We start from the raw sequence: 12,024 nt of genomic DNA, 5'->3' as shown, positions 1-12,024 counted from the left end.
CATGTTTTAAATAAATACTATTTATTGAAAATATTGCATGTTGTCGATTAAAAAATGTCCTACTCTTAATATTAAAGTGTCTTTCTCTTCTTACCGACATAAAATAGACTTAACACCTACAGCCTTAATCATACTGAAGACAAGAACAGAGAAGAAACAAATCAAAACTATGGCGTTAAGCCCATGATGGCATGACCACCATTATTAGAGTCAGTACCCTCGTCATAAACCTGACATTAATAATACCCACTTAAAACAGTCTGACAATGATTCCAGACATAATATCAGCATGCATTTCTCCTGTGTTCTAAAGTACAGTCTCTGGTTTCTGTGTTCTAAAGTACAGTCTCTGGTTTCTGTGTTCTAAAGTACAGTCTCTGGTTTCTGTGTTCTAAAGTACAGTCTCTGGTTTCTGTGTTCTAAAGTACAGTCTCTGGTTTCTGTGTTCTAAAGTACAGTCTCTGGTTTCTGTGTTCTAAAGTACAGTCTCTGGTTTCTGTGTTCTAAAGTACAGTCTCTGGGTTCTGTGTTCTAAAGTACAGTCTCTGGGTTCTGTGTTCTAAAGTACAGTCTCTGGGTTCTGTGTTCTAAAGTACAGTCTCTGGGTTCTGTGTTCTAAAGTACAGTCTCTGGGTTCTGTGTTCTAAAGTACAGTCTCTGGGTTCTGTGTTCTAAAGTACAGTCTCTGGGTTCTGTGTTCTAAAGTACAGTCTGGGTTCTGTGTTTTAAAGTACAGTCTGGTTTCTGTGTTCTAAAGTACAGTCTGGTTTCTGTGTTCTAAAGTACAGTCTGGTTTCTGTGTTCTAAAGTACAGTCTGGTTTCTGTGTTCTAAAGTACAGTCTGGTTTCTGTGTTCTAAAGTACAGTCTGGTTTCTGTGTTCTAAAGTACAGTCTGGTTTCTGTGTTCTAAAGTACAGTCTGGTTTCTGTGTTCTAAAGTACAGTCTGGTTTCTGTGTTCTAAAGTACAGTCTGGGTTCTGTGTTCTAAAGTACAGTCTGGGTTCTGTGTTCTAAAGTACAGTCTGGGTTCTGTGTTCTAAAGTACAGTCTGGTTTCTGTGTTCTAAAGTACAGTCTGGTTTCTGTGTTCTAAAGTACAGTCTGGTTTCTGTGTTCTAAAGTACAGTCTGGTTTCTGTGTTCTAAAGTACAGTCTGGTTTCTGTGTTCTAAAGTACAGTCTGGGTTCTGTGTTCTAAAGTACAGTCTGGGTTCTGTGTTCTAAAGTACAGTCTGGTTTCTGTGTTCTAAAGTACAGTCTGGTTTCTGTGTTCTAAAGTACAGTCTGGGTTCTGTGTTCTAAAGTACAGTCTGGGTTCTGTGTTCTAAAGTACAGTCTGGGTTCTGTGTTCTAAAGTACAGTCTGGTTTCTGTGTTCTAAAGTACAGTCTGGTTTCTGTGTTCTAAAGTACAGTCTGGTTTCTGTGTTCTAAAGTACAGTCTGGTTTCTGTGTTCTAAAATACAGTCTCTGGTTAAAAGGGGAGGAACCTCCATTGCACTCTGCGCTGTCTGAAAACCATGATTACACAGAAAATAAACAAGTAAATTAAACAGAATGACAAATAAAGATCTTAAAACAACATAAAATATATTCCTTTTTAACATATTACCCCAGTGACAATGATAAGACTGGCTATATCAATATATCTTAGTCCTTTTTCCCTCATATGTCTACTGTACTGTTGTGATACTGGTGGCATGGCTTGTGTTCAAGTTGTAAAAGGGGAGGAGGGGACTCAGCGTCTGGAATGGGATGAAGAATCCAACAGTGATGTCATAAATCTCATGATTCTTGAGGAAGTAGAATATCTGCACTGAGCCAAATGGAACTTCCACTAAAATGAGCTGATTAAAACACCTGGCTCGCGCCTCCTGAGTGGCGCAGCGGTCTAGGTGTCACTACAGACCCCGGTTCGATCCGAGGCTGTGTCACAGCTGGCCGTGACCGGGAGACCCATGAGGCCGCGCACAATTTGCCCAGCGTCGTCTGGGTTAGGGAAGGGTTTGGCAGGCCGGGATTTCCTTGTCCCATCGCGCTCTAGCGGCTCCTTGTGGTGGGCCAGGCGCCTGCAAGCTGACACTGGTCGCCAGGTGTACAGTGTTTCCTCCGACACATTGGTGCGGCTGGCTTCCGGGTTAAGCGAGCAGTGTGTCAAGAAGCAGCGCAGCTTGGCAGGGTGGTGTTTCATAGGACGCATGGCTCTCGGCCTTCGCCTCTCCCGAGTCCGTACGGAAGTTACAGAGATGGGACAAGACTGTAACTACCAGTTGGAGAGAAAAAAAGGGGTAAAAAGTACAACAACAAAAAACCACCTGGCTCACAAATTGACTTTCTGGTCTTTTTTTTATGACATCATCAATCCCTGCCCAATCCTTCTCCATCTCACCCCAGACTCAGAGGAGTGGGGGAGGGTCTCTCCTCCTGCTCAGACCCCCAGTTTGTTGGCTTGTGTCAGCACCACCTTGAGCACAGGCATGAAGGCAGACGTCTCGCTGAAGTTGCTGCTACTCACTATGTGTGTGTGGATGTTGAGGCTCTCCATGTAGGAGCGAGACTCGATGCATTGCACCATGTTGTGTAGGCCTCGTACGATGGCCAGAGAGAGCTAGAGAGAACGAGAGAGACCGAGAGACAGACGAAAGAGAGAGAAATTGAGAGAGAGATAGACAGGGCGATTGACAGTGAGAGAGAGAGAGATTCATGGTGTGAGTGTAAATCTCAAAATGATATGCAACATTCTAACATGGAATTTAGAAGTGTAAGAATGTAGAATTATTCAACTCACTGTCTGCTCTCGTAGCTTGTCGTAGAGGGCCTCAAGGTGCTTGCTGGCGTCATCCAGCTTCCTCTTGGTTTGCTGTGGGGGATGAGGCGAGAACATTGAAATGTTTTACACAATCACTTTCTTACAATCACTTTGCAGCTAAATGAATTATATAGGAAATCAGTTTTATTTGAAGAGGCATCTAAAGGTCTGTGTACTTCACAGTACTGTATATGTACTGTAACTGAAGGGGATTTTGTTTTTGGAGCGCTGTACTCACGGGGTCTGCGGCAGCAACCAAGCACTTCTGAATGAGGCCCTCAAAGGTGTTCTTCAGGACCTGGTGCTCCTCAGGGATGGGCTTCTTTGTGACCTGCTCAGCAGGGATGGACTGCAGCGGCTGGACGGTAATCACAATACATGGGTTTAGACTGGAATTCTTGTGAATCATTGTGGGGCTTTCTAAGTTGAAATTGTATCACCTTACAATGTTAAGAGCTTTGAGGCCATATAGTACGACTAGTAATGTAATCCACTATCAATGTTTCTCATAATCTTCAAATCAGGAATAGGCCTATTTATAAAAGGAACAGACAAATGCCTGTATGACATCTGCAGTAGGGGCTCCGGGCGCTCCCTCCACATTCCCTCCATGTGTCTTGGGCATGCCAGGGTTCATGGGTGGGGGGACCATCTGCTGTTGCTGCATGCCCTGGTATGGGGCCTGGTTCTGGGCTTGGCCTGGGGCCATGGACTGGGGGGGCTGCTGGGACTGGGGGTCCCCGGCACCCAGGGGGGAAAAGATGGGAGCAGGAGGACTGTAGTTCTCTGGAACCTGGAAGGGGGAGAGCGTGTGAGTGGAAAATAAATAAATAAAACACACACACTCAAAAGTTTGGGGTCACTTAGAAATGTCCTTGTTTTTTAAAGAAAAGCACATTTTTTGTCCATTAAAATAACATAAATTTGATCAAAAACAGTGTAGACATTGATAATGTTGTAAATTATTATTGTAGCTGGAAACGGGTGATTATTTTATGGAATATCTACATAGGCATACAGAGGCCTATTATCAGCAACCATCACTCCTGTGTTCCAATGGTTGTGTTAGCTAATCCAAGTTTATCACTTTAGAAACCCCTTTTGCAATTATGTGAACACAGCTGAAAACTGTTGTCCTGATTAAAGAAGAAATAAACCTGTCCTTCTATAGACTAGTTGAGCATCTGGAGCATCAGCATTTGTGGGTTCGATTACAGGCTCAAAATGACCAGAAACAAAAACCTTTCTTCTGAAGCTCGTCAGTTTATACTTGTTCTGAGAAAGGAAGGCTATTCCATGCAAGAAATTGCCAAGAAACTAAAGATCTCGTACAACGCTGTGTACTATATGGCCTCAAAGCTCTCATAAGCTCAAAGCTCAGCATACCACCCTGCATACCACTGCTGGCTTGCTTCTGAAGCTAAGCAGGGTTGGTCCTGGTCAGTCCCTGGATGGGAGACCAGATGCTGCTGGAAGTGGTGTTGGAGGGCCATTAGGAGGCACTCTTTCCTCTGGTCTAAAAAATATCCCAATGCCCCAGGGCAGTGATTGGGGACACTGCCCTGTGTAGGGTGTCGTCTTTCGGATGGGACGTTAAACGGGTGTCCTGACTCTCTGAGGTCATTAAAGATCCCATGGCACTTATTGTAAGAGTAGGGGTGTTAACCCCGGTGTCCTGGCTAAATTCCCAATCTGGCCCCCAAACCATCACTGTCACCTAATAATCCCCAGTTTACAATTGTCTCATTCATCCCCCTCCTCTCCCCTGTAACTATTCCCCAGGTCGTTGCTGTCATGACGTTGGGGGTAGGTTTACGACAGTCATAAATACCTCTTTTTCTCTCTCCCCACTATAACTGATGTGACATAAGGAAACCCATAGGTTAACATAGAGATTCTGAGTAACATCAGAAGTTGGGGGAAATGAACTATATTCTGGTAATCCAACCAACTGTACATATGCGGTGGTACTTAAGGTATATTATGTCAGTTCGGTTGCCCTCTGACACATTCTCATCAATGATAGAATGACATAAACGCTACTGTGAAAAGTCTAAACGTCAGAGGTATCGGATTCACATGGAATTGTTGTTTAATTCAAATGTTTGAATATGACATTATTTGTGAAGAGATGAAATGTAATTTTAGCTTCCAAATGAGAGATCTGCGCTTTCATAAGTTTCTCTGCTCACAGTGGTCCGCCCCTGTGAAGAGGAATGGGTTATAAACCTTTCAGACACACCCCTCTCCCTCCACTATAAAAGCCATTTTCCCAGAAAATAACTTCCTGTTCCGGGTACTCTAGGATGACGATCCAGGGTCAGAATGGTTCAGATAATCACTATAGATGAAGCCAACATCAGCATGGACTTTGATTGTGAATGGTATGAACTTGAACTCGTATTCACTACAGAAGTGATATCTCCTAGCCTTGGAGTTAGCAACAGCTAAACGCAGGTTCGGAAGGACAGTCCAAGTATCCCGTCTAATACACACGTGTTCCCGTGACTACCAGAGACCATCTCCAAAGGACAGAGGACTCGGGTTGGCGATACGGCCCTCCATCTACCACCAACCTACTGAAGCGCAGCTCAGAGTAAATATGTATTGCATTTTCTTCTTCAAATGGGCGGTAATTTAGAATGCATAAGATACTATATTTACGAGAGCACAGCTTTTGCCCTGTTCCGAGTCTCCCGCTCTTTCACTAGGACCCCCCCCCCCCTTTCCTTTGTGTAACAAGCTGTCATATCGATTCTGCCCGCTAGGGACGTTTTCTGTATGACGTAATTTGTGATCAAGTTATGATTTAATTGTATATGTGTGTTTCTGTGTGATTAGTTGGGTATTTAGTAAATAAATAATTAAACCCAATTTTGTATTGCTGATTCAACTTATTAGCCAGGATTCTTGCAGATAATCAAGGACTTACAACTTTCAGATGAGACTGAATATAATGACGATTAATGTGACTGCTATTTAGTAAAATATTACTAAATCTTTAAGAGTTTATTCGAAAGATAACAGCTCTATAAATATTATTTTTTGGTGTCCCTCTCTAGTTAATTAATATTTACATGATTAGTTCAATCAGGTAATATTAGTTACGGAGAAATTATTTTATAGAATAGCATGTCATAGCAATTAATCTGGCAGTCAAAGACACGACATTGCTGTAAATGAGAACATGTTCTCAGTCAACTTAACTGGTAAAAAAAAAAAAAAAACTTCACAGAACAGCGCAAACTGGCTCTAACCAGAGGAGTGGGAGGCCTCGGTGCACAACTGAGCAAGAGGACAAGCACGTTGCAGTGTCTAGTTTGAGAAACAGACACCTCAAGTCCTCAACTGGCAGCTTCATTAAATAGTACAGGCAAAACACCAGTCTCAACGTGAAAAGGTGACTCCAGGATCCTGGCCTTCTAGGCAGAGTTCTAGTGTCTGTGTCCTTTGCCCATCTTAATCTTTTCATTGGCCAGTCTGAGATATGGCTTTTTCTTTGCAACTCTGCCTAGAAGACAACCTCTGAAACTCTTAGATAATACCTTCAAATCAAAATGTATTGGTCACATACACATGGTTAGCAGATGTTAATGTGAGCGTAGTCATGCTTGTGCTTCTAGTTCCAACAGTATAGTCATATCTAACAAGTAATCTAACAAATTCACAACGACTACCTTATACACACAAATAAAGGGATGAATAAGAATATGTACATATAAATATATGGCTATAGGCAAGATGCAGTAGATGGTATAGAATACAGTATATGCATATGAGATGAGTAATGTAGGATATGCAGACATTATTAAAGTGGCGTTATTTAAAGTGACTAGTGATACCTTTATTAAGTCCATTTATTACAGTGTCCAGATATTTAAGTCTGTATGTTGACAGCAGCCACTCTGTTGGTGATGGATGTTTAACAGTCTGAGATAAAGCTAGTGAGATAGAAGCAGTTTTTCAGTCTCTCGGTCCCCGCTTTGATGCACCTGTACTGACCAGGCCTTCTGGATGATAGCGGGGTGAACAGGCAGTGGCTCAGGTGGTTGTTGTCCTTGATGATCTTTTTAGCCTTCCTGTGACATCGAGTGCGTAGCTTTCCTGGAGTGCAGGTAGTTTGCCCCCCGGTGATGCGTTGTGCAGACCGCACTACCGTCTGGAGAGCCATGCGGTTGTGGGCGGAGCAGTTGCCGTACCAGGCGTTGATACAGCCAAACAGGATGCTCTCGATTGTGCATCTGTAAAACTTTGTGAGTGTTTTAGGAGACAAGCCAAATTTCTTCACCCTCCTGAGGTTGAAGAGGTGCCGTTGTGCCTTCACCACGCTGTCTGTGTGGGTGGACCATTTCAGTTTGTCCGTGATGTGTACGCCGAGGACCTTAAACGTTCCACATTCTCCACTACTGTTCCGTCGATGTGGATGGGGTGGATGCTCCCTCTGCTGTTTCTGAAGTACACGATCATCTCCTTTGTTTTGTTGATGTTGAGTGAGAGGTTACTTTCCTGACACCACACTCCGAGGGTCCTCACCTCCTCCCTGTAGGCCATCTCGTCGTTGTTAGTGATCAAACCTACCACTGTCGTCTGCAAACTTGATTGTGTTGGAGGCATGCATGGCCACGCAGTCATGGGTGAACAGGGAGTACAGGAGAGGGCTGAGAACGCACCCTTGTGGTGCCCCAGTGTTGAGGATCAGTGGGGTAGAGATGGTTTCCTACCCTCACCACCTGGGGGGGCGGCCCGTCAGAAAGTCCAGGAACCAGTTGCACAGGGCGGGGTCGAGACACAGGGTCTCGAGCTAAATGACGAGTTTGGAGGGTAAAATGGTGTTAAATGCTGAGCTGTAGTCAATGAACAGCATTCTTACATAGGTATTCCTCTTGTCCAGACTGGATAGGGCAGTGTGGTGGCGATTGCATCGTCTGTGAACCTATTTGGGCGGTAAGCAAATTGGAGTGGGTCTAGGCTATCAGGTAGGGTGGAGGTGATATGATCCTTGACTAGTCTCTCAAAGCACTTCATGATGACGGGAGTGAGTGCTACGGGGCGATAGTCATTTAGTCCAGTTACCTTAGCTTTCTTGGGAACAGGAACAATGGTGGCCATCTTGAAGCATGTGGGCACAGCAGACTGGGATAGGGATTGATTGAATATGCCCGTACAAACACACCAGCCAGCTGGTCTGCGCATGCTCTGAAGACGCGGCTAGGGATGCCGTCTGGGCCGGCAGCCTTGCGAGGGTTAACACGTTTAAATGTTTTACTCACGTTGGCCACGGTGAAGGAGAGCTCACAGTCTTTGGTAGTGGGCCATGTCAGTGGCACTGTATTGTCCTCAAAGCGAGCAAAGAAGTTGTTTAATTTGTCTGGGAGCAAGACGTCGGTGTCCGCGATGGGGCTGGTTTTCTTTTTGTAATCCGTGATTGACTGTAGACCCTGCCACATACGTCTTGTGTTTGAGCCGTTGAATTGCGACTCTACTTTGTCTCTATACTGACACTTTGCTTGTTTGATTGCTTTGCGGAGGGAATAGCTACTCTGTTTGTATTCGGTCATGTTTCCGGTCGCCTTGCCATGATTAAAAGTGGTGGTTCGATCTTTCAGTTTTGCACGAATGCTGCCATAAATCCACGGTTTCTGGTTAGGGAAAGTTGTAATAGTCACAGTGGGTACAACATCACTGATGCACTTGCTAATAAACTCGCTCACAGAGTCAGCGTATACGTCAATGTTGTTGTCTGAGGCTACCCGGAACATATCCCAGTCCACGTGATTGAAGCAATCTTGAAGCGTGGAATCCGATTGGTCAGACCAGTAGTTTAAACCTGAGCACGGGAGTTTCCTGTTTTAGTTTCTGTCTATAGGCTGGGAGCAACCAAATGGAGTCATGGTCAGATTTGAAGGGAGGGCGGGGGAGGGCTTTGCATGCATCACGGAAGTTACGGAAGTTACGGATATGGTCCAGAATGCTACCAGCTCGTGTCGCGCATTCAATATGCTGATAGAATTTAGGAAGCCTTGTTCTCAGATTAGCTTTGTTAGAACCCCCAGCTCCAATAAATGCAGCCTCAGGATATATGGTTTCCAGTTTACATAGAGTCCAGTGAAGTTCTTTCAGGGCCGTCGAGGTATCTGCTTGGGGGGGATATACACAGCTGTGAATATAATCGAAGAAAATTCTCTTGCACTTGCCCGCCCGTCCAGCATCACTACTCTGGACGGTTCTGACTTAGAATATGTGGACAACTACAAATACCTAGGTGTCTGGTTAGACTGTAAACTCTCCTTCCAGACTCACATTACGCATCTCCAATCCAAAATTAAATCTAGAATTGGCTTCCTATTTCGCAACAAAGCATCCTTCACTCATGCTGCCAAACATACCCCCGTAAAACTGACCATCCTACCGATCCTCGATTTCGGCGATGTCATTTACAAAATAGCCTCCAATACCCTACTCAATAAATTGGATGCAGTCTATCACAGTGCCATCCGTTTTGTCACCAAAGCCCCATTTACTACCCACCACTGCGACCTGTACGCTCTCGTTGGCTGGCCCTCGCTTTATACTCGTCGCCAAACCCACTGGCTCCAGGTCATGTACAAGACCCTGCTAGGTAAAGTCCCCCCTTATCTCAGCTCGCTGGTCACCATAGCAGCACCCACCTGTAGCACGCACTCCAGCAGATATATCTCTCTGGTCACCCCCAAAGCCAATTCTTCCTTTGGCCGCCTCTCCTTCCAGTTCTCTGCTGCAAATGACTGGAACGAACTACAAAAATCTCTGAAACTGGAAACACTTATCTCCCTCACTAGCTTTAAGCACCAGCTGTCAGAGCAGCTCACAGATTACTGCACCTGTACATAGCCCATCTATAATTTAGCCCAAACAACTACCTCATCCCCTACTATATTTATTTATTTTGTTCCTTTGCACCCCATTATTTCTACTTTGTACATTCTTCCACTGCAAATCTACCATTCCAGTGTTTTACTTGTTATATTGTATTTACTTCACCATGGCCTTTTTTTGCCTTTACCTCCCTTCTCACCTCATTTGCTCACATTGTATATAAACTTGTTTTTCTACTGTATTAGTGACTGTATGTTTGTTTTACTCCATGCGTAACTGTGTTGTTGTGTGTCGAACTGCTTTGCTTTATCATGGCCAGGTCGCAATTGCAAATGAGAACTTGTTCTCAACTTGCCTACCTGGTTAAATAAAGGTGAAATAAATACATAGATAATGCGGTCGGCATTTGATTGTAAGGAATTTTAGGTCAAGTGAACAAAAGGACTGGAGTTCCTGTATGTTGTTATGATTACACCATGAGTCGTTAATCTTAAGGCATACACCCCCGCCCTTCTTCTTACCAGAGAAATGTTTGTTTCTGTCGGCGCTATGTATGAAGAAACTGGGTGGCTGTATCGACTTTGACAACATATCCCGAGTGAGCCATGCTTCCGTGAAACAGAGAATGTTACAATCTCTGATGTCTCCCTGGAAGGCAACTCGTGCCCTAATTTCATCCACATTGTTGTCTAGAGATTGGACATTGGCGAGTAATATGCTCGGAAGCGGTGGATGGTGTGTTCGCCTTCTAAGTCTGACCAGTAAGCCGCTCCGTCTGCCTCTCCTGCGGCAAACGTGCTGTTTTGTGTCGGCCTCTAGGATAAGACCCCACGTCCAGGGTGGAGATCCGAACAAAGGATCCGCTTCTGGAAAGTCGTATTCCTGGTCGTAATGTTGGTAAGTTGATGTCGCTTTTATATCCTGTAGTTCTTCCAGGCTGTATGTAATAACACTTTCGATTTTCTGGGCTAACAATGTAAGAAATAATACATAAAAAAACAAATGACTGCATAGTTTCCTAAGGACCTGAAGCGAGGCGACCATCTCTGTCGGCGCCATCAGGTTCATTTGATGATACAGTGGCAGCAATCCATGGTTATAACATCTACAGAAAAGACAGAAATGCCAATGGTAGAGGTGTTGCTGTTAATATTCAGAACCACATTTCTGTAAAGTTTAGAGAGGATCACATGTTAAATACTGTTGAAGTAATATGGCTACAGGTTCATCTGCCTCACCTAAAGTCCATTCTTGTGGGGAGCTGCTATAGACCACCAAGTGCTAACAGTCAGTATCTGGATAACGTGGGAAATGCTTGACAATATATGTGATCTCAACAGAGAGGTATATTTTCTGTGTGATTTAAATATTGACTGGCTTTTATCAAGCTGATCACTCAAGAAAAACCTTTGAACTGTAACCAGTGCCTGCAACCTGGTTCAGGTTGTCAGTCAACCTACCAGGGTAGTTACAAACAGCACAGGAATTAAATCATACACATGTATTGATCACATCTTTACTAATGCTGCAGAAATTAGCTTTAAAGCAGTATCCAAATCCATTGGATGTAGGGATCACAATATAGTAGCCATATCTAGGAAACACAAAGTTCCAAAGGATGGGCCTAATATAGTGTATAAGAGGTCATACAGTAAGTTTTGTAGTGATTCCTATATTGTTGATGTAAAGAATATTTGTTGGTCTGTGGTGTGTAATGAGGAGCAACCAGACGCTGCACTTGACATATTTGTGAAATAGCTTATTCCAGTTGCTGGTAAGCTTGCACCCATTATGAAAATGACTGTAAAAACTGTTAAATCCCTGTGGACTGATGAGGAATTGAAAAACTATATGGTTGAGAGGGATGAGGCAAAAGGAATGGCAAATAAGTCTGGCTACACAACCGATTGGCAAACGTATTGCAAATTGAGAAATCATGTGACTAAACTGAATAAAAAGAAGAAACTAACACTATGAAATAAAGATAAATTATATAAAGAATGATAGTAAAAGCTTTGGAGCACCTTAAATTACATTTTGGGCAAAAATGCAAACTCAGCTCCATCATTCATTGAATCAGATGGCTCATTCGTCACAAAACCTTGCCAATGAAAAAAATCATTAAAGTAATTGGCTTAGTCACATGCGCCGAATACAGCAGGTGTAGACCTTCAAGTGAAACGCTTACTTACGAACCCCTAACCAACAGTGCAGTTTAAAAAAAAAACGGATAAGAATAAGAGATAAAAGTAACAAGTAATTAAAGAGGAGCAGTAAAAAATAACAATATATACAGGTGGGTGCCGGTACAGAGTCAATGTGTGGGGGCACCGGTTAGTTGAGGTAGTATGTACATGTAGGTA

General features: G+C 43.7%; 1 protein-coding gene across 4 annotated transcripts in view; it reads right to left on the bottom strand.

The window, feature by feature from the left end:
* Positions 1-12,024, bottom strand: part of LOC129811822 (protein transport protein Sec31A-like) — a 60,055-nt gene continuing 48,031 nt past the window's right edge. For 3 of the 4 annotated variants that reach the window (XM_055863475.1, XM_055863494.1, XM_055863484.1), the window contains 4 exons: positions 3,360-3,599; positions 3,045-3,164; positions 2,786-2,857; positions 1-2,605 (listed from right to left, as the gene is read on the bottom strand). In XM_055863475.1, the coding sequence (XP_055719450.1) occupies positions 2,426-2,605; positions 2,786-2,857; positions 3,045-3,164; positions 3,360-3,599 (612 nt within the window). In that variant the 3' untranslated portion in view covers positions 1-2,425. The remainder of the gene's footprint in view (positions 2,606-2,785; positions 2,858-3,044; positions 3,165-3,359; positions 3,600-12,024) is intronic. The other variant, XM_055863467.1, reaches the window with a different exon arrangement.

The sequence above is a fragment of the Salvelinus fontinalis genome, chromosome 2 (assembly GCF_029448725.1).
Source record: "Salvelinus fontinalis isolate EN_2023a chromosome 2, ASM2944872v1, whole genome shotgun sequence".
Classification (NCBI taxonomy): domain Eukaryota; kingdom Metazoa; phylum Chordata; class Actinopteri; order Salmoniformes; family Salmonidae; genus Salvelinus; species Salvelinus fontinalis.
This window is presented reverse-complemented; position numbering and strand designations above follow the sequence as displayed.